This window comes from Pollicipes pollicipes, unplaced genomic scaffold, assembly GCF_011947565.3.
Source record: "Pollicipes pollicipes isolate AB1234 unplaced genomic scaffold, Ppol_2.1 Scaffold_7261;HRSCAF=8764_pilon_pilon_pilon, whole genome shotgun sequence".
Taxonomy (NCBI): domain Eukaryota; kingdom Metazoa; phylum Arthropoda; class Thecostraca; order Pollicipedomorpha; family Pollicipedidae; genus Pollicipes; species Pollicipes pollicipes.
In genome coordinates this window covers 41,235,759-41,260,120 of record NW_023597054.1, presented here as the reverse complement: position 1 = coordinate 41,260,120, position 24,362 = coordinate 41,235,759, and the positions used below count along the sequence as shown (strand labels likewise).

Sequence of the window (24,362 nt, the reverse complement as noted above, 5' to 3'; positions counted from 1 at the left end):
TCCTTACACAAACTATCGAGTGATTTTCCGGTAAGCCGGTCCAGATTCACGCGATTTCGGGAGAGTTTGATATTGCTTCCCTGGGGAAAATTTGGCTAGGTGCCTGGCGGCTCTCCAGACGCGGCGGCATTCCTCAGGAGGCAGCTTCTCTCAGGCGGCTCTCGACCGGCGCTGGAGTCGGCTGGACGGGTGGCCGACCTTGTGCGGGCTGCAGCCGCGTCCAGCCCTCCCAGCCCGTCCCCGGCCGGCTCAGGGTCACAAGATGTCCGGGACTCGTCCCCAACAGCGTTGCCGGTCCATGCGGACTAAACACAGCAGCGGGCAGAGCACTCTTAACGCAGCCTTCACAGACGATAGAGTGCTGCACAGGTTGAGGCGGCTGCACAGGTTGGAGAATCCCTCCGGTCTCTCGGCTGGTTCTGCTCGATTAGCCCACGCATAAATAAAACCAGAGGAATGAGTTCGTTCCATTTGCTTCAAGGACACTCACACCCAGCCGGGGGAACGCAGATGTAGGAAATTCGCTGTCAGGAGGATATCAGTTTGTGACAGAACGCCCGATGATGTAGGATGATACCATCAAAATGACCTGCATGGAATTCGGTGGACTATTTCTGAAAGCATATACTATCAGAAAACTTATCAGGTCTGTCACAAGCACTTTACAAACAGCTAGAGTAAATTTTCAGACGTCAAAAAGCTGCCAAAATGCGCACGCAGCGCTATTCAGCCTCGCAAATGGTGGCGATCCCCCACCTTGCTAATCAGTTTGAAACTCTGCCGCATTCGCCGTATGTGCGAAGGCGAGGCTTTGGCGGCGTTGGCGACGATAGAGCCTATCTGATGTCCCGAAGCCTGATTCATCATGGTTTCACGGGATTGGAATGGTCTCATAACCGCACTTTTGAAATTTAATGTGACTTATTCGAATTATTTATGGTCAGAATAAGAGAATAAGGTCCCCACATATCAGCTTTTTTAGACACACAGATATATGAGCACATACGCGGGTGGCGGGTGGACAAACGAGAGAGAATGTAATCGAAAGGAATATGTTTGCGGAAATAGCAATGTAATTCGATGAAAATATTCGCCAAAATAGCCAATGCACGTGGAGAATCAGGTGCTCCGGAGAAATTTGACGACACTGCCTTTAACGTCCAAGTCGGACATCCCTTCTGTAAACGTCAAATCGCTTTAGGTCACGTATTTCGGCGAAAGCATTCGGAAAGGAACAATTTTCGAATATCACGTTTTTGCAGTGGACGTTTCAGACCTTGAGCTAATTTTCTTATCAAAGTCCGTTCACATCAAACAAGAATTTAAGATTTAAGAAGTGATGAACAGATATCGAGCACATACAGAGGATATCGCCCAGTCAATGCGTTGTTCCGCCCTTGGCTCCGCCCACTTTAAGTGGCCTGTCTTATCCAGGTTGGCTCCGCCCACTTCCGGTGAATCGTCTGATCTCTGTTGGATCGGCCCACTTCGACTGACCCGTCTGATGTATGTTGGCTTCGCCCATTTCTAGTAAAGCATTTCAGCCATGCCTCCTCTGCCCCGCTGGTACTGCCGTCCGCCGGCGATGGGTTGGCGGAGTTTATCAAGAAAATTAGAGCTGAAAATTCGGAATAGCAAGGTTGGAATACATTTGAATGCCTAGAGTGGATCATTGAGAATTCTTGCATCCTTGAACCTTAAATGCGAGGACGTTACTTGAAAATCAGTACCGAAATCCTAAAACCCACACAGCAGCCTGATATCCTGCATTGAAACACGGACTTAAATGTTAAATCATTTGTTTTCGGGCTAATATTTAACTGCGTTCGCTCGTCCTCAGACGTTTTCTGCCAAGTGTTCTGGCGTGTTTCAAATACGTGTCTACAGTATGAGACGGTCACTGTGTAGGTGGCAGCGTGTCTGAAGCGTGTCTGAAGTGTAGTTGAAGCGTCCGAACGCTGAGACCAAGAAAAGCCTTGACGTTGAAAAAAGCTGGGACCGGTTACGCCTCTAACAATGCAAAGACATGCCTGCGACGGAACCGGGTAGTGTATTATTCTTCGTGATTGCCGATCCGGGCGGGTGTCAGATAGGCATCTCTCGCACTTGTTTTATGCACCGCAAGGGTTGAATGTTCGAAAAGCCACGGTCGCAAAATCTGAAGAGTGCCGTTTGCATGACAAAACTCTTTGTTTATGTTTATTGATGTTTTCAGGCGCGTCGACTGCACTGGTCATTTTGCGCCCAACATAACAAAACTCTTCCCATAACACAATTTAATTGACAGAGCATACAAGCCAGTGAAATTACGGTACGCAACACCACTGGCTTGCAAATCACGAGTGAGGAATTTGCCATTAAATTACACTTTGAAGAAAGGCTGACCACGTGATAATCGCACGTGAAGGGCCCGCCGCACGAATGGATATCAGGTGATCACTTTCAGAACAATGACGCATAAGGTTAGCCTGCCCACCTTCATTTCCCTGTCCTCTCATCGGCCTCACATTGTTATTTAATTGCTGTAAATATCGGCTATGTTGACAGAATGACTGATCATCATCCATAAAAACTGTTTGAAAATAAGTAGTCATTTTTTAGATTCACAGATGATTAGAGGTTTTATTATGACTGGAGACGTACAGCAGTCGTGGACTGTGAGAGACCTGAGACCCGTCTTTCTGCAACGCTTCAAAGCCAGTGACGAGTGATGTACCCGTGATTGATGTGTGATGTGATGTACGAGTGATGTACGAGTGATTCAGCCCCGTCAGGGGATGGGGCTGAAGATGGGGCAGGGGGATGCACCAAAGAGGGAAGAGGACATCAGCCGCCAGGAGACTGTCTTCCGAGCCGGCCTGCACCGCGGAGGGAGAGGTCTACACCAGAGCAGCTGGACTGCTGATGCGTCCCGCCGACACCACATACAGGTCACTGTCTGCTGGCCTCGCCGCCACTCCCGCCTGCATCCGCCGATTGCGACGGCAGGGTTTCCCAGGATCGCAGAGGTGGTGGTCGCTCATGGCGTTATCGGGAGCGTACATCACGGGTATCCGACGCGCCTGTCCCTCAGACAGAGCGGCCGATTCGGCTGCACTATCAGTGCCTGTCACGCGACAAGCGGCCATGTCGGGGCGACTCGCTCACGGTAGCAGACAGACACAATTTGCGATGAATGGCTGACAACCGGACGAGCAGCAGCTAGCTTTGTGCTGTGAGTGTGACGTATATTCAGGTGTCCCATAAGTGACAATCCTGCTCTGTATATTCAGCTTACATGCACAGAAGCTGGAAACTGACGTCCAAAAGCACCAACCTCTTGAATTATGATATCGACGACGGAGTGCTGCGCGTGCTAGTGACCTCATTTCTTCGGTGAGCGCGCGTTGGAGAATAATTATGGTTGGATGTGACCCAAAAGGAACATCGGTGGTTAAATTACGCTGATGCTGGCGCGATAATCATACTTCCCAACCGTACAAATTTGCAATTTAACAACTAGCGTAAAAAATGCAGCACTAGCATATGAATAGGCAAACAATTTAGACGTTCCAATCTTGCGAGGGATACAGAATTTCCCGATCAATTAACTCACCAGGTTAGGTACAAAACTGCTGGCCTGTGAGCTAGGCTTCATAGGCGAAATCCGATACAGAATGGTAACGTGACCCCGGAACCAAGCGGCGCTACAGCTGTAGCCAAACTCGAGAACGGCTCCATTTTGTATGTCTTGTGGTATTTCTGACGGTCACTAACCTCACCCGAGCGACGACTGGATGCACTGACCACCGGCAGCACCGCACGTCCACTTGGCCGTAGTCGCGCGTCTTTTTCGCGACTCTGAGGTTTGGCCGCGGAGTACGCGGCCGCTACCAGGCACAGCTGGCGGACACGGCCGGCGCGGCTGCCGACGGCGCTGGGCCGGCCCAGGCCCGGCACGTCACGCTTGGACAGCCCACACTGACCTCTGACACCGCCGGTGCATCCAGCCGGTCAGAGGACGGGACAGCTCCTGCGACCGCCTCCGCACACGGCAGGCCCCCGAACGGAGCGGGCGCGGCCGGCCCGCCCGTCTCGACAGCCGCCACTTTCTCCTGGCGCGGCGCACGTCCGCGCGAGGAAATACCAAACCAATGAATGAATTTGGGGGTCAACGTCTCGAAACGGCCATTCCTCAATGTACTCACCGTATGGTCCGTGTCGGCTTGATGTGGCGGCCAGCTAGTCAAACGCACATCCCATTCTGGTCTCGCTGGATCGACGGCTGGGAGACTGCAGCACCGGTGCGGCGAACACGAAGCAAACACCACACCTGTCGTCTCCGGCCTGGATTGTCAGCTCAGGTGGACGGCGAGGCGCGCAGTGCACGCCTTTATCTGGCATCCACACGCCAGCACTGGCACGGCTTGATCCCGCACTTGAGCTATCTTTAGTGTTATCCGGCAGATAATGGTTAAGCAAGCACTCCTCACTGGCTGTGGCGCTTCAGCATTCCTCGTCCGCGCCTGGTCGTCCGAGGGGCTCGGGAATCTTGGGCGGTCTCACGGTCGGCGCTTGGATAATTTGGGTTTGTCTGCCATCTAGCGACAATTGGTAAACTAGCCATTTTGAAATTATACGCTGGAGTGACATGTAGCATCACAAAACGCTATGTGAACTTAAAACATGACACTGAGAGCATGTTTTCTCCATGTATATTTACCATTTCATGCGAGGTGATACGGTGGGTAAAGTTGTGTGCTGAAAGTCACTCATAATGCTGGTTTTGCTTTCTCAAACATAATGCTGGTTTGGAAAGGATGACGTCTACGAGAAAATTAGCATGCTAGTTATATCAAAATGTATCTAAGCACAATGACTACCGTAATGAAGCTTAATGAGCTTAATCCTGAGCTCTGGCATAATAGTTTTATCGAGACTCGTTTGTGCAAATACCGTAAAGAATTATGAAACTCTTGGGAAATCAAATAATCCGAAATATTGCGCGGTAATGCCATTTTTGACGCACCATCAAGTACTGCCGGTAGTGCAGCGCCCTAAACCAACAACAACAACCGGTAGTGCCCCGGTGGGTGGGTGTGCAAATTGAAAACTGTTGTGTAGATTAAACACTGAAGTTAGGTGTCAGGTTAAAAATTTCCCCAAAAATGGAAATTAAATGAAAAATTGGTACCCATCATCTTTTGCGGTTCATTATGTGCGGATATGCAGGTGTGTATTATTCGCAAATTCTTGTGAATTGGGTAATTTTTTACTTTGGTACCTGTATGGCCGACGGAGGGAAGAGCTACGCTAGCTGCAGGGTTTCGAGTATTGTCGTCCGGGGGAAAAGCTGTGAGGCATCGGCTGACATTGTGACGTCACTGAAAATGGTTTTGCATCGATCGGGATGGGGGTCCTTTCGGGCCGACTGAAGGCCATAAGGCTTTTGAATGTGACATGATGTCACTGGTATTCGGCTGGATATGTGACGTCACGGGTCGTGAGTTTGTAAGGCTCTTTTGGGTCCACCGAATGCCGTAATGCATCAGCTGGCCATGTGTCGTCACTGGTATTCGATTAAACATCAGGCGCGACCGGCCTCGTTCCATCTTTACTTTTCGTACCTGTCTGCTGCAAGCATTTGCGTGCCGCATCAAGGTTTGACCGAATCACCTCACTGTGTGACGTCCCTAATCATCACTTCATACGGGTGCACTTAGGCCCCACGACCACGGTGTGTCACGGTCTGCGAAGTATCACCGGATAGCGTGACGTCACTGGTATTCGAATAAATACTGAGCGCAACAGGCCGTGCTTTATTTTTACCTTTGTATCTGACTACTGCAAGCATTGGCGTGCTGGATGAAAGCTGCCGAACCACCTGAGTGTGTGACGTCACTGGTCACGAGTTTCACCGGTGCTTTTCGGCCAACTGAAGACCACAAGGTGTCAGCTAACGACGTCACTGCTATACGACCGATTGTAAGACGTCAGTGGTCGTGGGTTTCCACGTGTCCTCTAGGACCGACGAAATGCCGTAAGGCATCAGCTGGCGATATGACGTCACTGGTATTTGGCTGAACATCAGCCAACAGGTCATGCTCCATTTATACCTTTCGTACATGTCTGCTGCAAGTATTGGCGGATTTTTTGCGGCCAACTGAAGGCCATAAAGCATCAGCTAGCGATGTGACGTCACTGGCATTCGACCGTGCGTGTCGCTGGTCATGAGATTTTACGGCCTCTTTTGGGCCGACGAAAGGTCATACGGCACTGACTGACGATGTGACGTCACTGGTATTCGAATGAACTTCGGGCGCGACAGGCCATATTCCACCTTTATCTTTGGTACCTGTCCATTGCAAGCATTGCCGTGGAAGGCTCTGCCAAATTACCTGAGTGTGTACGTCACTGACCATTAATTTGTATACTCTTCTGAACCTACTATAGGCCACAAGGCATCAGCTGACGATATGATGTCACTAGGTCTCGACTAGACGTCATGCGCAACAGGCCATGCTCTAAGCCATGTTTCGTCTGTACCTTTCGCACCTATCTACTGCAAGTATTCGCGCGACACATAGGGGCTCTGCCGAATTACCTGAGCGTGTGGTGTAACTAGTCATGAGTTTACGCGGGTTTACTCTGGCTGACCGAAGGACATCAAGCATCAGCTGACGATATGACGTCACTGGTATTCGACTATACTCCAGGCGCGACAGGCCACGTTCCATCTTTACCTTTCGTACCTGTCTCTTGGAAGTATTGGCGTGCTGAATGAAGGCTCTGTCGAGTCTCCTGAGTAAGTAACGTCACTGGTCAAGAGCTTTTTACGGGACCTTTTGTACCCCCAAACAGTATAATGTATCAGCTGACGATATGACGTCACTGATGTCCGACTTAACACCAGGCGCGACAGGCCATGTTCTATCTTTACCTTTCGTACCCGTCTATTACAAATGCTGACGTGCTGAATGAAGGCTCTGTCGAGTCTCCTGGGTGTGTAACGTTACTGGTCATGAGTTTTTTCTGGCTCCTTGGAACCCTCTATAGGGAAAAATGCATCAGTTGACGTGATGCCAATGGTGTTTGACTTAACATGAGGCGTAACAGGTCATGTTCCATCTTTGCCTTTCGTACCTGTAAAGTATTGGTGCGTTAAATGATGGCTCTGCCGAGTCACCTGAGTGTGCGACGTAACTGGTCATGAATTTTTACGACTATTTTTGGCTGAGCGAAAGCCATAAAGCATCAGCTAACGAAATGACTTCACTGGTAGTCCACTGAGTGTGTGACGTCACTGGTCATGAGCTTTTACGGGCCTTTTTTGGCCGAGTTCAGGCCATTAGGCATCAGATAACGTTATGGCGTCACTTGTATTCGAATTAACATCAATTGCAATAAGCCATGTTTCATCTTTACCTTTCGCATCTGCCTACTGCAGGTATTCGTGCGCTACAAAAAGGCTCTGTCGATTCGCCTGAGCGTGTGGTGTAACTGGTCATGAGTTTGTGCAGGTTTACTCGGGCTGACTAAAGGACATCAAGCATCAGCTGACGATATGACGTCACTGGTAATCGACTAAACTCCAGACGAATCATCTGAGTGGGTGACGTCGCTGGTCATGAGTTCATACGGATTCACTTGGGCCGCCCAAGGCCACAAAGCAACACCTCCCGTGAAGCATCACAGGATGATATGTCGTCACTGTTATTCGACTTAACATCAGGTCCAACATGCCACGTACTTTCTTTACCTTTCGTACCTGTCTATTAAAGGTATTGACGTGCTGAATGAAGGCTCCGTCGAATCTCCTGAGTTTGTGACGTCACTGGTCACGAGTTTTTATGGGCTCTTTTGAACCCATTATAGGTTGTAATGCATCGGCTGACGGCATGACGTTACTGGTGCTCGACTAAACATCAGGCGCAACAGGTCATGTTCCATATTTGCCTTTCGTACCTGGCTGCTGCAAATATTCGCGTGCTATATGAAGACTCCGCCGAATCACCTGAGTACGTGACGTCACTGATCATCAGTTGGCAGGAGGTCACTTGGCCACCTATGGCTACGAAATTCCGCAGCAGAGGCGGGAGATGCACCATAGTTAAGCACACTAATTTTATTGTGCGCACCATTAAGTAGCAGCTTCAAACGCAACGGGCTGTTTCAACGACTAAAATTTTGAACAAACGTAAACACAAAACAAAGGTGATCCCAGCCCACAAACCGACGTATATGCAAAGCTATTCCGCCCGACATCACAGGATGCGCCCCTGAGCAGCTACGGTCCGGAATGCCCTGATGGCTAAATAATAATCAAGGGCGCCGCCTAGCGGTCATAAGTCTGGGCCACAGCCCGAATATCAGTGACGTCATATGGTCAAGTGATGCTTGATGTCCTTCCGTCAGTCCGAGTAAGCCCGCGTAAACTCATGACCAGTTACACCACATGCTCAGGTGATTCGGCAGAGCCTTTATGTAGCGCGCGAGTACTTGCAGTATAGAGGTGCGAAAGGCAAAGATGGAACATGGCCTGTTGCGCCTGAGATTAAGTCAAACACCAGTGACGTCATATCGTCAACTGATGTCTTGTACCCTACAGGTACAAAAAAGCGGCCCATAAAGGACTCATGACCAGTGACATTACACACTCAGGGGATTTCACAGAGCTTTCCTTAAGCATGTCAATGCTTACAATAGACAGGTACGAAAGATAAAGACGAACATGGCCTGTCGCGCCTGGTGTTAAGTTGAATACCAGTGACGTCACATCGCCGGATGATGCTTGATGTCCTTCAGTCAGCCCGAGTAAACCCGCGTAAACTCATAACCAGTCACACCATACGCTCAGGTGATTGGGCAGAGCCTTTATGTGGCGCGCGAATACTTGCAGTAGATAGGTGCTGAAGGTAAAGATGAAACTTGACATATTGTACCTGATGCTTAATTGAATACCAATGACGCCATATCGTTGCCTGATGCCTAATGGCCTTAAGTCGGCCGAAAAAGGCCCGGGAAAACTCATGACCAATGGCGTCACACACTTAGTGGATTACCAGTGACGACACATCGTTAGATGATGCCTTATGGCTTTCACTCGGCCAACAATAGCCTGTAAAAACTCATGACGACGCACTCAGGTGATTCGACAGAGCCATCATTAGGCTCGCCAATACTTTAACAGGCGCGAAAGGCAAAGATGGAACATGACATGTTGTGCCTGATGTTAAGTCGAACACCAGTGGCATCATATCGTCAGCTGAAGCATTATACCATATAGGGGGTTGAAAAGAGCCCGTAAGAGCTCTTGACCATTGACGTCATATAACACGCGAATGCTTGCAGTAGGCAGGTACGAAAGGTAAAGATAGAACATGGCCTGTTGCGCTTGATGTTGAGTCGAATACCAGTGACGTCATATCATCCCGCGATGCTTCACAGGATATGATGCTTTGTTACATTGGGCTGCCCAAGTGAGCCTGTATGAACTCATGACCAGCGACGTCACGCACTCAGATGGTTCGGCACCACCTCGATATAGCGCGCGAATGCTTGCAGTGAACAGGTACGAAAGGCAAAGATAGAGCATGGCCTGTTGCGCATGACATCTAGACGAAAACCGGTGACGTCATATGGTCAGCTGATGTGGTGTGGCTTACGGTAGGTTCAAAGCAGTCTATATAAATTAATGGTTAGTGACGTTACACACTCAGGTAGTTCGGCAGAGCCTTCCTTCAGCATTCGAATGCTTGCAATGGACAGGTACCAAAGGTAAAGATGAAGCATGGCCTGTCCCGCCTGAATTTTATTCGGATACCAGTGACGTCACATCTTCAGTTAATGTCGTATGACCTTTCGTCGGCCCAAAAGAGGCCGTAAAATCTGATCACAAGTGACATCACACACAGTCGAATGCCAGTGACGTCACATCATTAGGTCATGCTTTACGGCTCTCAGTTGGCCCCCAAAGATCCATAAAAATGCATGACCAGTGACGTCACACACTCACGTGATTTGGTAGCTTTTATTCATCACGCCAGTGCTTGCAGTAGACGGGTACGAAGGTAAAAATGAAGCATGACCTGTTGCGACCAATATTTAGTCGAATATCAGTGACGTCACGATACCTGGTGATATTTCACGGAACATGATACACCGCGGCCGTGGGGCCTAAGTGCACTCGTATGAAGTGATGATTAGTGACGTCACGCATTCAGGTGATTCGGTCAAGCTTTTATTCGACACGCAAATGCTTGCAGCAGACAGGTACGAAAGGTAAAGATGGAATAAGGCCTGTTGCGCCTGATGTTTCATTGAATGCCAGCGACGACATATCGTCAGGTGATGCTTTACGGCATTCATTACACCCAAAAGATCCCTAAAGCCTCACAACCAGTGACGTCACACATCCAGTCGAATACCAGTGACATCATATCGCTAGCAAATGCCTTGTAGCCTTCAGTTGGCCCAAAAGAACCCCGATCGATGGAAACCCATTTTCAGTGACGTCACTACGTCGGCTGATACCTGACAGCATTTCTCCATCACGGCAGTACAGGAACCCTGCAGCCAGCGTAGCTCTCCCCACCGTCGGCAATACAGGTACCCAAGTAAAAAAAAGCCGTGAATTGGAGGGTATAGGTATTGGAATTATATGTTCTTGCAGTTATGACCTTAGTTACCTGCTTATTAGATGGATTATTCCACAAGTTGTATGATTATTCGCTATCAGCAATATATGCTGCCTTATGAAATTATTGGTGTTCTTATAAATATAACAATTTTTTATTTCAACATTACATTTTGAAGGCAAGATTCTACACAAGCTTATAGCCTAGAGTATTATTGATGGAAAATATGCCCCTGTTTTATGATCAATGATGGTGTTTTATCTTGTGAAGATGGCAATTTACATACAACATGTTCCTGTAAAGTGAGGTACAATGAATCTTGGCTGTATTGAGTGTTCAAATGTCAAATGATCATGACTATGAGAAAATATTGTAAACTGTTGGTTGTTGGTAAGAATTTGAATATAAAAGCTTACCCTTGCTGAAGTGCTCATTTTTCTCAACTCATTTTTCAGATCAAAGTATTTGGACATGGCCTGAGTTGGACATAATCTTGCTCCAGGTTCATCTCACTGATAATAAGTAAGCACTCATAAAAATAGATGGATATTTTGCAGACCAATAACTGGTTAGGTAAAGAGGAAGCCATCATGCACAAAATAAGACGTGGTCAGCAATCCTAGTACAGAACAAGTTAAGGGGAAATTGTGCAGCATGCTCTAGGTGGTACATAAATAGAAATGACTTGAAAGTACCATTGAGCCCCCACCCCCCTTAAAAAATCTAGGGAGGCTCACACTTTTGGCATGACTGGGCCCAGTGCCATTACTTCACATGGATTTATGAAAACAAAGATTTAGGAAGTGGTCTGATATAAAGCATTTGAGCATTTTGATCATATTTCATGGCAAGGTTCACATGCTTGATGGTCAGAGCCTACACATGTATAATACATATGTGGCAGAACATTCTGTGGTTATTTCCAACATACCCTTTTTTTGCACTGAGTTTAAACTGATCTTCTTATTTTTTTAAAAGTTAGGTATAAAAACCATGCACAGCAAAATTGCTGTCAATTTATGACAGAAAGTTCAATGGGTAACAAGGAATCTGCTTGCTTTCAAGACACTTTTTCAAGCTATTGCCAAAATTACCTCTGTTGTCACCAAAGATGGTGAAAGTGGTGATTTTTAATTGTGATGGGTGTTGAGATACCATTAGTTTAGAATTTACATCTGATTGGTGCCATAAGTGCTTAGATTTCATTACAGGTCAGGTGTTTTATTTCCTCTTAAAATCTTCTGTTATTATTGAAACCAGTGCTGATAACCAAGTATGTCTCATTACCACATGATTCTATGGCAAAACTTCATCAGGTCCAATGCATGCAATTTAATGATTGTGATATGTCAGTTTCCAAATGCTATACATTATAAGATTTCTGTTTTAAATTTGTCACACTATGAGAATGCCTATGCCAATGAGAATGTTATGCTGTATGCTAAACCATAGCCAATCTGAGTTCAGTGACACTTCATGGTGCATGCTTTAATGCTTCTCATTTTCAGGTATTGCTGCTATGAATAATATTACTGGAACCTGCATGATGATGTGTCCCCAAGCAGAGGTTAAGTGGTAAGTTGGAGAATGCAGGCTTCCCACTGGTTTAAGTTTGGTGTCTCTGCTGTTTTTATTTGATATGATCTTGATTCTATTTTGGCTTATGCATTTATGGTTAGTGCTATGCTAAAGCCTAAGTGTCCAAAGTTGTGTCCAGTGATGTCATTATATCCAGTGAATGGTTTTGTGAAGTCATGCCCTGCACTTTTGTGCACATATTGCCTGGATGTTTGTCATCTGCAGTGTTAATTTGCACCTTCAGCCATTAATAGGGGCCACTTGGTCCATGGAATGACCCAGCAGCATCGACCTGTCACCAAGGGTAGATCCAGGACAGGGGAAGGGGGCAAAGATGCCATACCCCTCTAAAGTCGCGAAATTAAGATTTGCGCCCTCCCCAATGCGGCCGGACTTGCGCTGTTGTGTGCCTGCACAGTTCTACTTCCAACACTAAATTGCGCAAGTTTCTCGTTTTGCTATCGTTGGGGCATGGTTGTGTCAACAGTCAACGTGTACCCGAAGCTTACGACGGTTGCGGGTCTAGTTCCGGTAGTTCATTGCTGGTGGATGGTTGTCTTGTTATCACACTGACATTTCAAGAAGTAAATTGATCTGCTTTTCTTTTGGCTGGTTCCTCCAGTGACCCCCTGCTCCCCGCACGCAGCTGTTCCACGCGCGACACAGCGACCTGAGCCAAAGCCACCACCCCGGGGTCGTGACTGATATATGTGTATATATATATATATAGGGTGTACACGCCACTAGGTGTTTCAAATGGCATTCTACAAGAACGGTTCCCCTTCCCAAAGAAAAACAGCAAAAGTCTTGATCCCTCTCTGCCTGTCACCATGTACATATCTTCACATCTGGGTTTTCTGAGAGCTTCAAATTATATACCTACAGTTTTGTGATTGGTATACAGTGATACGACTACTGCACCACCTGGAAGGATGAAAGTTTATCAATTTACCGACGACGTTCGAAGCTCGAAGCTGTCAGCCATACTAACACTTTTTGAAAGAATTAGTCTGAACCTATGGACAGATGGGTTTGTGGTATCAGAGCCCATGCTAAGCGGTGCTTGTTGCTTGAGCCTTGACTTCAACGTCCAGTCGTGAAATTATAGGTCAACTGCATAATTTGTTGGCGAAGAAGTCCAAATGCGCCGCAATTTCGGCATGGTCCGTCCTGCGCTTTGATGTCACGTGACGTATAGCATGGCGACTGTCACCGGCCGCAGGCTATCGTAGTTGGGAGGCAGTCGTACCCAGCCATGGGCGGGTTAATGGGAATACAGGCCACCTAACCATCTGAGCTTTCGGACAAACACTGACACGTGAGCGGACACTGTGACTCGAGGAAACAGTGAGATACCCCAACCCATCCACTGAACACGACATATATCTTGCCTCGGAAATCATACACAATCAAAATAGTGGGTTGGGTTGATAAGAACCAGGCTGGGTTAGCTTTGGTAGACCAGGCGTTTGGTACTTCATGGCGGTAGGAGTTCCCTGTGGAAGTGGAAAGGTTATTTTAATTCGGGGCATCTTATACCCTGCCATGGTCGCCACTTCTGCCACAGGCGTCAGCGGGAGCGGCTGATCCACCTGCTGGAGGCTGATGAGGCTTCAGTTCGCGGTGCGGCCGGCAGACGGCGTGCCGACCCTGAGCGCATGGTCAAGAGTTTCCAGCGGTCGGCTGCAGGGCGGCGACTGTGTGAGCCGGCCGCCCTCCGACCGCCGGCCGTTCTGCTCCAGACCACCGACTACATACTGAACAGGTGTCTGAACAGGTGTCTGAACAGGTGTCTGCAACCGCTGTCCGGCTCCTCGCGCACTGGCGGATGGGGGGTGTTGCTGACAAGGAGCTGGCCTTCCGGCATGGAGACATTTCCGCTTTGTTGTGTAAATGAATTTGCACATAATGCCGTAGTTACGTGCTCTCACCCCACACCAGTGTGGCTGCGAGCGAGTGTTTGGCTGTTCCGCGCGCCTCGTGGTGTGTTCCGTCTGACGTGGAGACGCTGACAGCCGCGTCGCCCCTCACTGAGCCCGCCGCCGCCGCCGTGCCGCCAGCGTGCTGCCACGGACGGACGCCAGCTGGCCGGCCGTGTACGGCTTCTGCCTGGACCGGCTGCGGGCGGTGCGTCAGGACCTGACGGTGCAGCAGGCGCGCGGTCCGGCCGCGCTCGCCGTCCTCCGCCGCTGCGCCGTCTTCCATCTGTACGCCCGCTACCGGTGGGTACAGCTCGGAGCTCGGCCACTCCGGCCCGAGTGGGCGCCACTCCGGCCGGTCCGGACGAAAGCCCGCCACTCCGGCCGGTGGAGCATCCTTCGGCGCCTGCCGTATGGGGCTGTGCGGCACCACGATGCGTCAGTCAGGGTAGCAGTGTCCGAAGGCGCTTTGCCCCCTTCCGTCAATGGTGGAAGCTATGCGTGCTAAATGCAGACATTTTAGGTGTTTGGGGACATGTTGCATGATCTGCATCACTGTTACCCTGCATGTCGATGATGCCACATAGTTTAAGGTTCGCAAGATTGTTTCAATGCTGCTTCTGCATGTATGGGTTGTGAAATAAGACGTGACTGCCCTTTTCATCGCCCTTCCTGCTGCATCCGAATCTCTCCCGCTTTTACGGAAGTGGGCTGGACGTCGTGCCGTCATGGGTCATAGGTGCTCCGGTTCACGCGACCTCGTGTCTGGGGCCGCTCTCCGTGCAACCACGGGCGCCAGCCGCCCTGCCAGGCGGGATGGCGTCCCGGACGGCGCGCTCGGCAGCCCGGTGTCTCAGGCGGTCCGCTTCGTGCCTGCGACAGGTCGCGTCACTGTCCGGCGGACGCGTTCGACCGTCACATCGACGGCCGGCAGCTGCGCGAGTGTGTGCTGGGCGTGCTGCTGCTGCAGGCGGCCGCGCCGGGCGGCGGCCCGCGTCCGATCGCCGAGCGCTTCGAGGCCATCCACCTGCTGCTCAGTCTGGACGAGGGCGGCGCTGGCATGTGCCCGGCCTGGACCCGGCCTGAGACCAGGTGAGCGGGGAGGATTGGAGCGGAGACCGGGAGGGGACGCGACGGAAGACCCGGGGAGGACGGGGCCTGAGACCAGGCGAGCGGGGAGGACTGGAGCGGAGACCGGGAGGGGACGCGACGGAAGACCCGGGGAGGGCGGGGCCTGAGACCAGGTGAGCGGGGACGACTGGATCCGAGACGGGGAGGTGACGCGACGGAAGACCCGGGGAGGACGGGGCCTGAGACCAGGTGAGCGGGGACGACTGGAGCGGAGACCGGGAGGGGACGGGACGGAAGACCCGGGGTGGACCTGGCCCGAGACCAGGTGAGCGGGGAGAACTGGAGCGGAGACCGGGAGGGGACGCGACGGAAGACCCGGGGTGGACCCGGCCTGAGACCAGGTGAGCGGGGAGAGCTGGAGCGGAGACCGGGAGGGGATGGGACGGAAGAGCCGGGGGACGGGGCCCGAGACCGTGGTGGTGCGGGACCGGAAGCCAGGAGTGGACGGGAAAAAAACGGGCAAAGGGCGACATTGGAGCATGTGACGGAAGGTGACATGGTGGGGGAGGGGGGGGGGGGGGGGATTGCAGAAGCTAGGGAAGACATTACCAGAGTCCAGAATCTTCGTAAAACAAATTAGCGTGTCGGTTGTGAATATGCCTGCGTTCACCAGATTGTGGATACTTCATCCGACTGGTTTGTACGTATGCCCGCTGATGCCAAAAATGATGATGTTCTCCAGTCAGCCAACAGCGTGCACATGCTTATGGGGCTGAATCTCACGACATCGAAGTACTTGGTTCTTTAATAGAGAATTTGCGCTGGTGTTCATGCGTTGTCAGCGCAGGTCGATTTTGCCTCAGGGATTTGAAGCTGGCGCTAGATTTTCGCCGCGCCTGGGAGTCGGGCAACTTTGTCCGAGCTTTTCGGTTGGTCCGCCAGATGTCACCGCTGCTGCAGCTGGCGGCTTACCAGCGGATCGCCGGCCTCAGGCAGTAAGTCGAACGCACGCGATCCTGGAGATGTCCCACGCCGTCTAGTTGGGTCACGCACGCGCACTGCACCACCCCTCAGAGATGGCGCGCACCGTCTAGTCGGGTCACGCACGCGCACTGCACCACCCATCAGAGATGGCGCGCACCGTCTAGTCGGGTCGCGCACGTGCACTGCACCACCCCTCAGAGACGGCGCGCACCGTCTAGTCAGGTCGTGCACGCGCACTACACCACCCCTCAGAGACGGCGCGCGCCGTCCAGTAAAGTCACGCGCTCGCACTGGACGGCGCGCACTGTCCAGTCGATACAGTGATTGTTTATGTCTGTCCAATGGCACAAGCTGCAAGTATACAAGCTCTGCGTTTGTACTGATAGTTCTTCTCATTCGCCTTGACTTTTGTGACGAGCGCGTCTTGCGTTATCCTATATTCTTACTTCTGGATGCAAACCACATAATTGGAAAAGAAGATGTTGGTTAAAAGATGTGGGATTAAACCAAAGAGCCCGTTGACAGATGTACTTCAAGGCTAGATTAAATGCATCAATAAAAATGTATTCAGTCAGGAGACTGTTACCAATTTTACATCCTGAACTTCAATGGTTTTTGCATCTGTTGTAAAAAATTATTTTTATAAGTTTTGATAACCTTACTGATATCCCTGCGCTATGTATCTTGCATCGCTTTGGTAAACTAACAACTTACCCCCAGGGTGTTGTAAGTAAATTGCTCATTCAGTGTATTGGCCTTAAGGAGGTTGCTTTTTAAGGTGGGTGGGATGTGGCTGTCAGGTTATCATGTGTCGCCTGTCATGTGCCAGTTATGTCAGAGGGAGGAGGCACACCCTTAGACATAGTTTGCTGTGCGATTCAAAGGGTTGGTTGAGCAGCACCTTCATTCACTGGCCCTGTCATGATGCTTTCGTTTTCCTTGGTGCGTTCGTCTTGTTCAAGAACTCTTGAAATGTTGCAGCTTTAAATGCATTTTTGAACTGAGAAATATTGCGGAACAGAAGGTTGAACAGGTAATTAATCCATCGTCTTTTTTATATGCTCTTTCCGTTTTCCGTCGTGCAGTCGTCTTGTCAAGAAGCCTTTGAAATGTTGCAACTGGCGGCATAAACGCTTTCGCAACCATGCCCTTGTAATGCCCGAAGCGCTAGTCCCTGAACGTAGTCAGTCCGAGCGTGTTTCATTTTGGGTTTATCTCGACCGTGCCATCACCAGCGATAACGTCGGAGAGGCGATAGGGCTTCCGATCGGCGGTGGCTGTCACGGGCGCAGCGCACCCCGGACTCAGCCGGTTTTTTATGCACTCGTGTTTGACCAATGCACAACATGTTCAGTCAGTCAGCAAGTGAGAGCGCTCATGTCCAAAGAACAAGACCGTCGGCCTGTACCGCTTACTAGTTATGACGAGTGACAGTTGGTGACAGCAGCATCAGAGCAGGGTTTTTTATTTGTAAGCGTGCCTAGTGTAACGGTATGTTGTCCTTTCCTGATCGTCCTTGGACGCGTAACATCCTTTTTTATGTCGCGCTCAGGCTACGTAATAATACGTGACGTCTTCAGCGAGCAGTCACTGGTGGAACAGGGCTACAGCGTAGAGTTCATGTCTGGCAGTGGTTGTTTAGTGTGTTAGGCAGCGATTATTCAGTGCTTTAGACAGCGAAGGTTCAGTGCATTAGGCAGCGAAGGTTCAGTGCGTTATGCAGCGAAGATTCAGTGCTTTAGATAGCGATGGTTCAGTGCGTTAGGCAGTGAAGGTTCAGTGTGTTATGCAGCAAAGATTCAGTGCTTTAGACAGCGGCGCCACCGTAGTGTTCCGTCCGACGTATGCAGATGTGTTGTGTGCGGTGGTTTAGAGAAGGCTGCCACCCGTGGGTCCCGTCCCTCCGATCACTGGCCGTCTCCACCCGTCTTTAGATAACTCAAAGGTCTCCTCGCTGCAAGATGTCACATCACAGTCATCATTGCCATCATCCGAATGGGTTGGCGTGATCTAAGTTGTACCAAAAAAGGCGGAAAACACGATTTTGTTGTATCAGAACTATGCAGTGTAGAGTGTCATGCCTAGCATACACGTACATTTCGTCAATGCAAATCTAGGGTGGTCTCATGTGACCAGTAAACTCAAGGAGGGCACAACGTTGGCTGCTATTGGTTTATTAATGTCAATAACATTCATTAACGGAACTTAAAGACTTCACCGCTGTTTCCTTCTTTTCTCGCCGCCAAGATTGGTTTCACCCGTTCACACTGAGGAATGCCGCATTGTGCTGGCGATTCAGCACCCCAGCTCTCAGGGCGTGCTGCTGGAACATGTATATCCAGTATGGAGAAGCCGCGCATCCAGGAAACGCTCAAACTTCCCAGTGTTGTCAGCATCCACAGCCTTTTGCAGTATGTGATCTCAATTCGTTGTGGCGTCACTGGCTTGGCTTTTCAGTGTGTGGTTGTCGTCGCTTTGCAGGCGCTGCGGTTGCGCTCGTCACTGTTCGCTTACTAGGCGCGTGCTTATCGCGCGCTTTCTGCGATTGTGGGCCGGCCGCGCCGCCCCGTCACCGGCCGTGGTGCCTCATGCCGCCCCGTCACCGGACGTGGTGCCTCATGCCGCCCCTGCCCACCTCTGTGTTGCCTCATGATAGGCGGGGGCACCTGTCGACCTCTTTGCTGCCTCATGAGCGGCGGGGCACCTGTCGACCTCTGTGCTGCCTCATGAGCGGCGGGGGCCCCTAACTGTATGCGGGGGGTACCGGGGAGAAATAACTGCAATTATCTCTTATCTTATGTTTTTGCATTCCTTTCAATCGTATGCAACGTGCGTGTTTCCATCTTGCGATTGATCAACGACTGTGCTGGACGCCAGCAGTGCATGAGCGCCACTCACTCTTTTCATAAATCAGTTAAGAAACCCTGGAGTGTTTGGAAGATGCAGCAAATGGTAGACTTCAACGCCTGAAGAAATTTTGCCCTGGACCTCGACGTCGCTGTGGCTTAAGCAGTTGCAAGATCTGTACATGTTGTTAGAAAATGTGCTCATATAAAACGGCACAGCGTCTTGCATTTGCGAATAAATTGCAAAACGGAACGTTTTCAATCTCACCCACGACGCACCTACGCGTGCTTCATCTACCAGCATGACGTCAGTAGCATTGGGTCATGTGGAAAACATCTTTTTTTGTACGAAGCCGAGTTTTGTCTCATTTCTATTGTAAATTTTGTAGGGAAGTGTTGTTCTGCTATCACACCTGGGATGAGATTTTCACAACGGAAGTGAGGAATGCGTCACATATTCATGGAAATGCCATTTTGTTTTTTCAAAAGCTTGTTAAAGTTTTCACTAATGCTTGTTGTGAATATGCCAGAATAAGCGTTATTCTGAACACGTCCTCGTGATCTTCGATCTGCAGGCTTGGGACTCACCTTTTCAGCCTGTGCCGCTTCCAGCTCGCGCTGCTTTCATTATGGTTTCTGAGTGAGCGGGTGGAGGGAGGGGAACTTCAATGTTCGCAACAGTCAGTTGTGTGCTTTATTGTGCCATGCGCAATTTGTTTGAAGTTTTGGTTTCTGTTTTGACAGTATTTATCGGCTGGGCCCTGTGCCACATATGTGCCTTGATTAGGCCAGGAGCTTTTTTGCGAAACCGTACGGCCTCTCTGTACTCCCTTTTCTTGAAACTGGGCCAGCTAAGTTTTTATTCTAGTCGCCTGGCCCGAAATTCTGAAAACTCACTACAGCATGTGGCACGTTAGTCGATTCATGCATTGTGCTCGACAGCGGGTGGTTAGTTGTGCGTGCTAACCATGGGCTGTCGAGGCTGTGGCGCAACAGTAATGCGTGCACACACGCTCTTGTGCCTTAGCCGCATTTTCCCGCATCGCCATGGTCTAGGCTGCTGAGCGCCCTCACGGTTGAATATCCGCCGCGCTCGTTTGTGGCATGTGTGATGTTCTGGGTGGCTATTGGTCACCATTAGATGGGTTTTGCGCCTGTGTCAGTGGCACGGCCGCTTGCGCCACGGCCACGGCCCAGCTTGCGTGGCTCGTGGCCAGTTTGTTGCATTGTCCCATGTTAAACCAATTGGGCACGTTCGCACGGGCGCCCCGCCGGTCAAATCCGGCCCCACATGTAAAACGGTGATGCGCCCCTGGTGGCCTGCCTGCGCGAGAAATGTCGCGTGGTCAGTTCGCATTGGAGCCGAGTCATAAATGCATTGTGCGGGACAGGCATTTCGCATAGGAAAGGCCCTGAAAATGTCTGCGGTGGTCTTCGTGCCTGTGAGAGCGGTGCAGGCTCTCATGAGCCGATTCAAACTAAGTGTATGATCGGAGTATCCGCGCCGTCGGAAGAAATCTCTGGCAGTTAATTCATCAAGTTTGCGAACGTTGAGTCATTGAACCTTACGTTGGTAGTAATGTGAACGTGTCGTTCACTAAGCATTCGGGGCCTTTACGCTCCATTTAGCTCCACGATTCTTTTTTCGTGTCGTGCTCACATGTGCCGGTAGGGTACCAGGATTATCAGGTCTTGACTACGATAGAGCCAATACGGGTCTCTGTGTTATCGGGCCGTTGGCCCAGACAGGACGCCGAACGGCACGATATGGTATCGGAGGTTGAGATACTGAGCTGGCGGCCAGCGCGCGCTGCGGCCGAGACAGGGACCGGCCACGCTAGGGCCTCAGGTGAGGTGCATCTGTAGACTTGTGACCGAGCTAAAGGTTTATCTCAACCTGGCTTAGGCGATATTTGGCTTGCGCTTCATATGCTTTGATTTGGTTGGATTTCGGGGCTTCGAGCAAAACGACCAACCGATTCGATAGACATTTCATCAAGCCATTCTTCCACGCTCAAATCCGTTTTATAACAACAGGGATGTAGAATTACAATGAGGGCCAAGAAAAACACCACGCGCGATACATAACTTGCGTATTTATCAGCACTCCCTGTCTTTCACTAAAAAAACTCAAACTTCTGAACGGTAACCATAGTCACGCGGTGGCCTTGCGCTGGTTACAGGTCATGGCGCTTACCCAAGAAGACGCTGCTTATGGCAAAAGCGTAAAAGGCTGAAGTTCGTACCTACATAAGATACACATGAGAGACAAGCACGTCGAAGCAGAAAGCTTTTGTATTATAGAAGAGCGAAGTACAGTTTTCGATGTGCAAGCTTTAAAGTAACGAGGGAAGATGTTATAAATGCGATGTAGCATGACCTACTCATCCAGTCTTGTCACGGCACCGTCTTGTCGGGAGCAGAACTCACGACCTCTGCCACATGGGAGGCATGTCAGGGCCTGTAGGTACTGTTAGGTACCACCCAAGGTACCACCCAAGCCTGTAGGTACCACCCAAGCATGGGGATGAGGCCAGTCTGCTGGATTCGAAGCCAAATTCAAAGCCAGGACAATGCCACGAAGCCGAAGTTGAAACCGAAGCCGATGGCTTCGAAGCTGGGAACTGCGAAGCTGAAGTCAAAGCCAGTAGCTTCGGACTGCAGATGCAATACAAAGGCCGAAGCCAGCGACCTCGAATTAGGAAACGCGAGGCCAAAGCCAAGCCTGTAAGCTTGAAACCAGAGGGCCAAGTAGCAAGCACAATCTAGTGTAGAACGTTCCAAAGACCATTCACGCATCATCTTAAACTGCTGTGAATGGCGCCCATATTTGAGCTGGTGTGACGGGCAGACATTCACCGCGCTTGCCTGCGGCACTGCCTGACAGCTGTTACCCGACTGGACTCTGGTGGCGCTGACCTGGTGTCCCAGTATTGCCAGTGTTTCGTGCCAGCGGACGGCCGGCCGGCCGGCTCGATAGACGGTGGCTCGGTCGCCTACAGTGGCCTCAGGTCGCCGCAGATAACGCCTGTTTGCGTTCCTGGTCACCGCCGGTGAATCAGAGATTGCGGCCGGCCGGTGCGCTTGCCACCGACAGCACGTGGGTGCAGGGCGTGGCAGCACCGCCGACGTGGCCGCTCGGGACGACAGAGACCAACAACGAGCCGCCGCCGCTGGCCGTGTCCGGCTGCTGGGACCAGCACGGATCCGCCAGTGACACGGGCTCGCGTGTCCGGCCTTGTCGCGCGACACGGTTTAGCGCCTATCGCTGTTTTTGCCAACGGAGGCTTTTCACAAGCAAAAGGCGATGTGGTGAGCGGTCACGGAAAGTACGATCGGAACTAGGGAAGTGGGAGACCATGGTGATGCCAGCAGTGATGATGTCATATTCTGGTAATCAGGTGTTGACGTTATGATTCGGGCTTGGGTTTGGTTTCCAGGCAGTGTTTGCGTTCCCGACCGGAGTTCCGTTGTTGCATCCCGAACACCGTGATAGAAATATTGGGGATGAGGGCGTGGGTAGCAGGGGAAACAGGCATGTCAGCCCTGAGGCCAGTTAGTTGTAGATACACATCAGCGTGGCTGATTCCTGTCCTTAAACCGACGTGGCCGTGATAATACTTTCTGCCATGGGCTATCAACCTCCAGCATTCCGTCTTTTTAAGCGGACATCTGGGTTGACGGTTAATGCCTGCGGCAAAAGTCGGCTCACATCCGGCCATTTTGGTCCGTTCTCTGCACCGGACTGCCGATTGTCGTCTCATCGTCACGTCCCTCCGTGAGGTCCTGAGCGGGCTGCTGACTTGAACGCGGAAGCCCCCGTGCTCCCAACAGTCCCGGTGGCCGCTGACTTGGACGCGGAAGCACCTGTGCTCCGCCTAACAGCCCTGGTGGCCGCTGACCTGGACGCGGAAGCCCCTGTGCTCCCAACAGTCCCGGTGGCCGCTGACCTGGACGCGGAAGCACTTGTGCTCCGCCTAACAGTCCTGGTGGCCGCTGACCTGGACGCGGAAGCCCCTGTGCTCCGTCTAACAGTCCTGGTGGCCGTGCGGTCCCTTCCGCTGGCGGTTATTCAGAAACTGGAGAGGAACCGTCGACCGGGCGCGTCTCTGTTCTGTGGTTTGTGACCCTTGATAGCCCCCCCCCCCCCCCCCTGCTGTGATGCGTGGCCCTTCCAGCGTCATGCAGCGTTCGGTTGTGTCGTGACCTGTCATATTGTGACCTGTGGCTGCCGGGTGCGCCTCTTGCTGGGACCCTTGGTAGGCGCTCCTTTGCCATAATGCGTGGCCCATTCAGTGTCATCCAGCGCTCGGTCGTGCTATGACCTGTGGCTACTGGGCGCGCCTTCCCTCTGTGACCTGACCGGTGCCCTCCGGCCGGGAGCTTCCGCATTGACGAACCCGGTCCCCAGACGCGCGCTATCGACGCTGGCGGCGGCGTACGGTGGCGCCGGGCGCACCCTCCCATCCGCTGTCATCGCCGGCTGGCTGGGCTACGATAACACCACTGATGTGACCGCGGACGTGACGCCGTGGGGCAGCGTGACGTCGGACGGCGGCGTTCGGTTCGACCGGAAGCGGGCCTCGGCCGGAGCGACGGTGAGACGTCCGTATCCACGTCGGGCGGGTGGACATCTGTCAGCTGCGACTAGCTGCTGAGGAGCCGACCAACATGTGAAACGAATGCGTGCGTGCGTGCGCGCGCGTGTGCGTGCAGCTCAGCCGTGTGATTTGCGTTGGTCCGGCCTGTGTGTCGGCCTTGTAACCATCTGGCCAGCCGACTGAGGACCGGGACTGAGGCCGACTGCAGACCTGTCGTCCGGGGTGCCCGTCGCTTGTGTCGGTGTGTGAGTCGCGTCCGTGGCCGACAGGTGCCGGAGAGAGCCTGTGTCTACCTAGACACGGTGTTTGGTGACCCGGCGCGCCTCCTGGCCGCGTGCCAGGTCAGCTCTGAGGAGCGGGCGTGACACCGGTCGCGGCCGCGCCGGCCACTCATCGGAGGACGCGGCGCCCACTGCGCATCTGCCAGCTGCGCTGCGTGCTCACCTGCGGCACAGCCAGTCTGTCCTCCCAGGCTCTGCGACCCTCGTGCAATAGAATTGGCTGTGAGCATAGACATGATCAGCCTGGAGCCGAACATGTGACCCGTTTTTATTTTTTTAACACGGTCGGTTGGGGGGGGGGTCAAATTGACCCACAGAAGGTTTTTCCAGGATGGTTTCCGAACGGCGCGGCGTGGCCGCGCACAATTTTGCATAGCAGTAGACAATTGAAAAGCGGATCGTTTGATATTACAAAATTTAGATGTGCCTGGTAAGGTCGCTGACCTATGGCAGGTCAAAGTCAGGC

The 24,362-nt window shown here is 51.5% G+C and overlaps 2 protein-coding genes and 1 long non-coding RNA gene across 3 annotated transcripts in view; 2 read left to right on the top strand and 1 right to left on the bottom strand.

Annotated features, from left to right (window-relative positions):
• LOC119111904 (epidermal growth factor receptor kinase substrate 8) overlaps positions 1–4,516 on the bottom strand; it is a 40,516-nt gene extending 36,000 nt beyond the window's left edge. The window contains exon 1 of the mRNA XM_037235775.1: positions 4,188–4,516. The gene's annotated coding sequence lies outside the window, so the exon portion shown is untranslated. The remainder of the gene's footprint in view (positions 1–4,187) is intronic.
• A 548-nt stretch (positions 4,517–5,064) lies between these two features.
• LOC119113267 (uncharacterized) lies at positions 5,065–13,953 on the top strand. The gene is made up of 3 exons (XR_005095871.1): positions 5,065–5,211; positions 12,125–12,191; positions 13,762–13,953. It is a non-coding gene; the product is annotated as an uncharacterized LOC119113267 (long non-coding RNA).
• A 1,202-nt stretch (positions 13,954–15,155) lies between these two features.
• LOC119111445 (uncharacterized) lies at positions 15,156–23,980 on the top strand. The gene is made up of 4 exons (XM_037235260.1): positions 15,156–15,205; positions 16,048–16,179; positions 23,426–23,612; positions 23,885–23,980. Exons 1-4 carry the CDS (start codon positions 15,174–15,176, stop codon positions 23,978–23,980), a joined length of 447 nt encoding a protein of 148 aa, XP_037091155.1. The 5' UTR covers positions 15,156–15,173.
• The last annotated feature ends 382 nt before the right edge of the window (positions 23,981–24,362 follow it).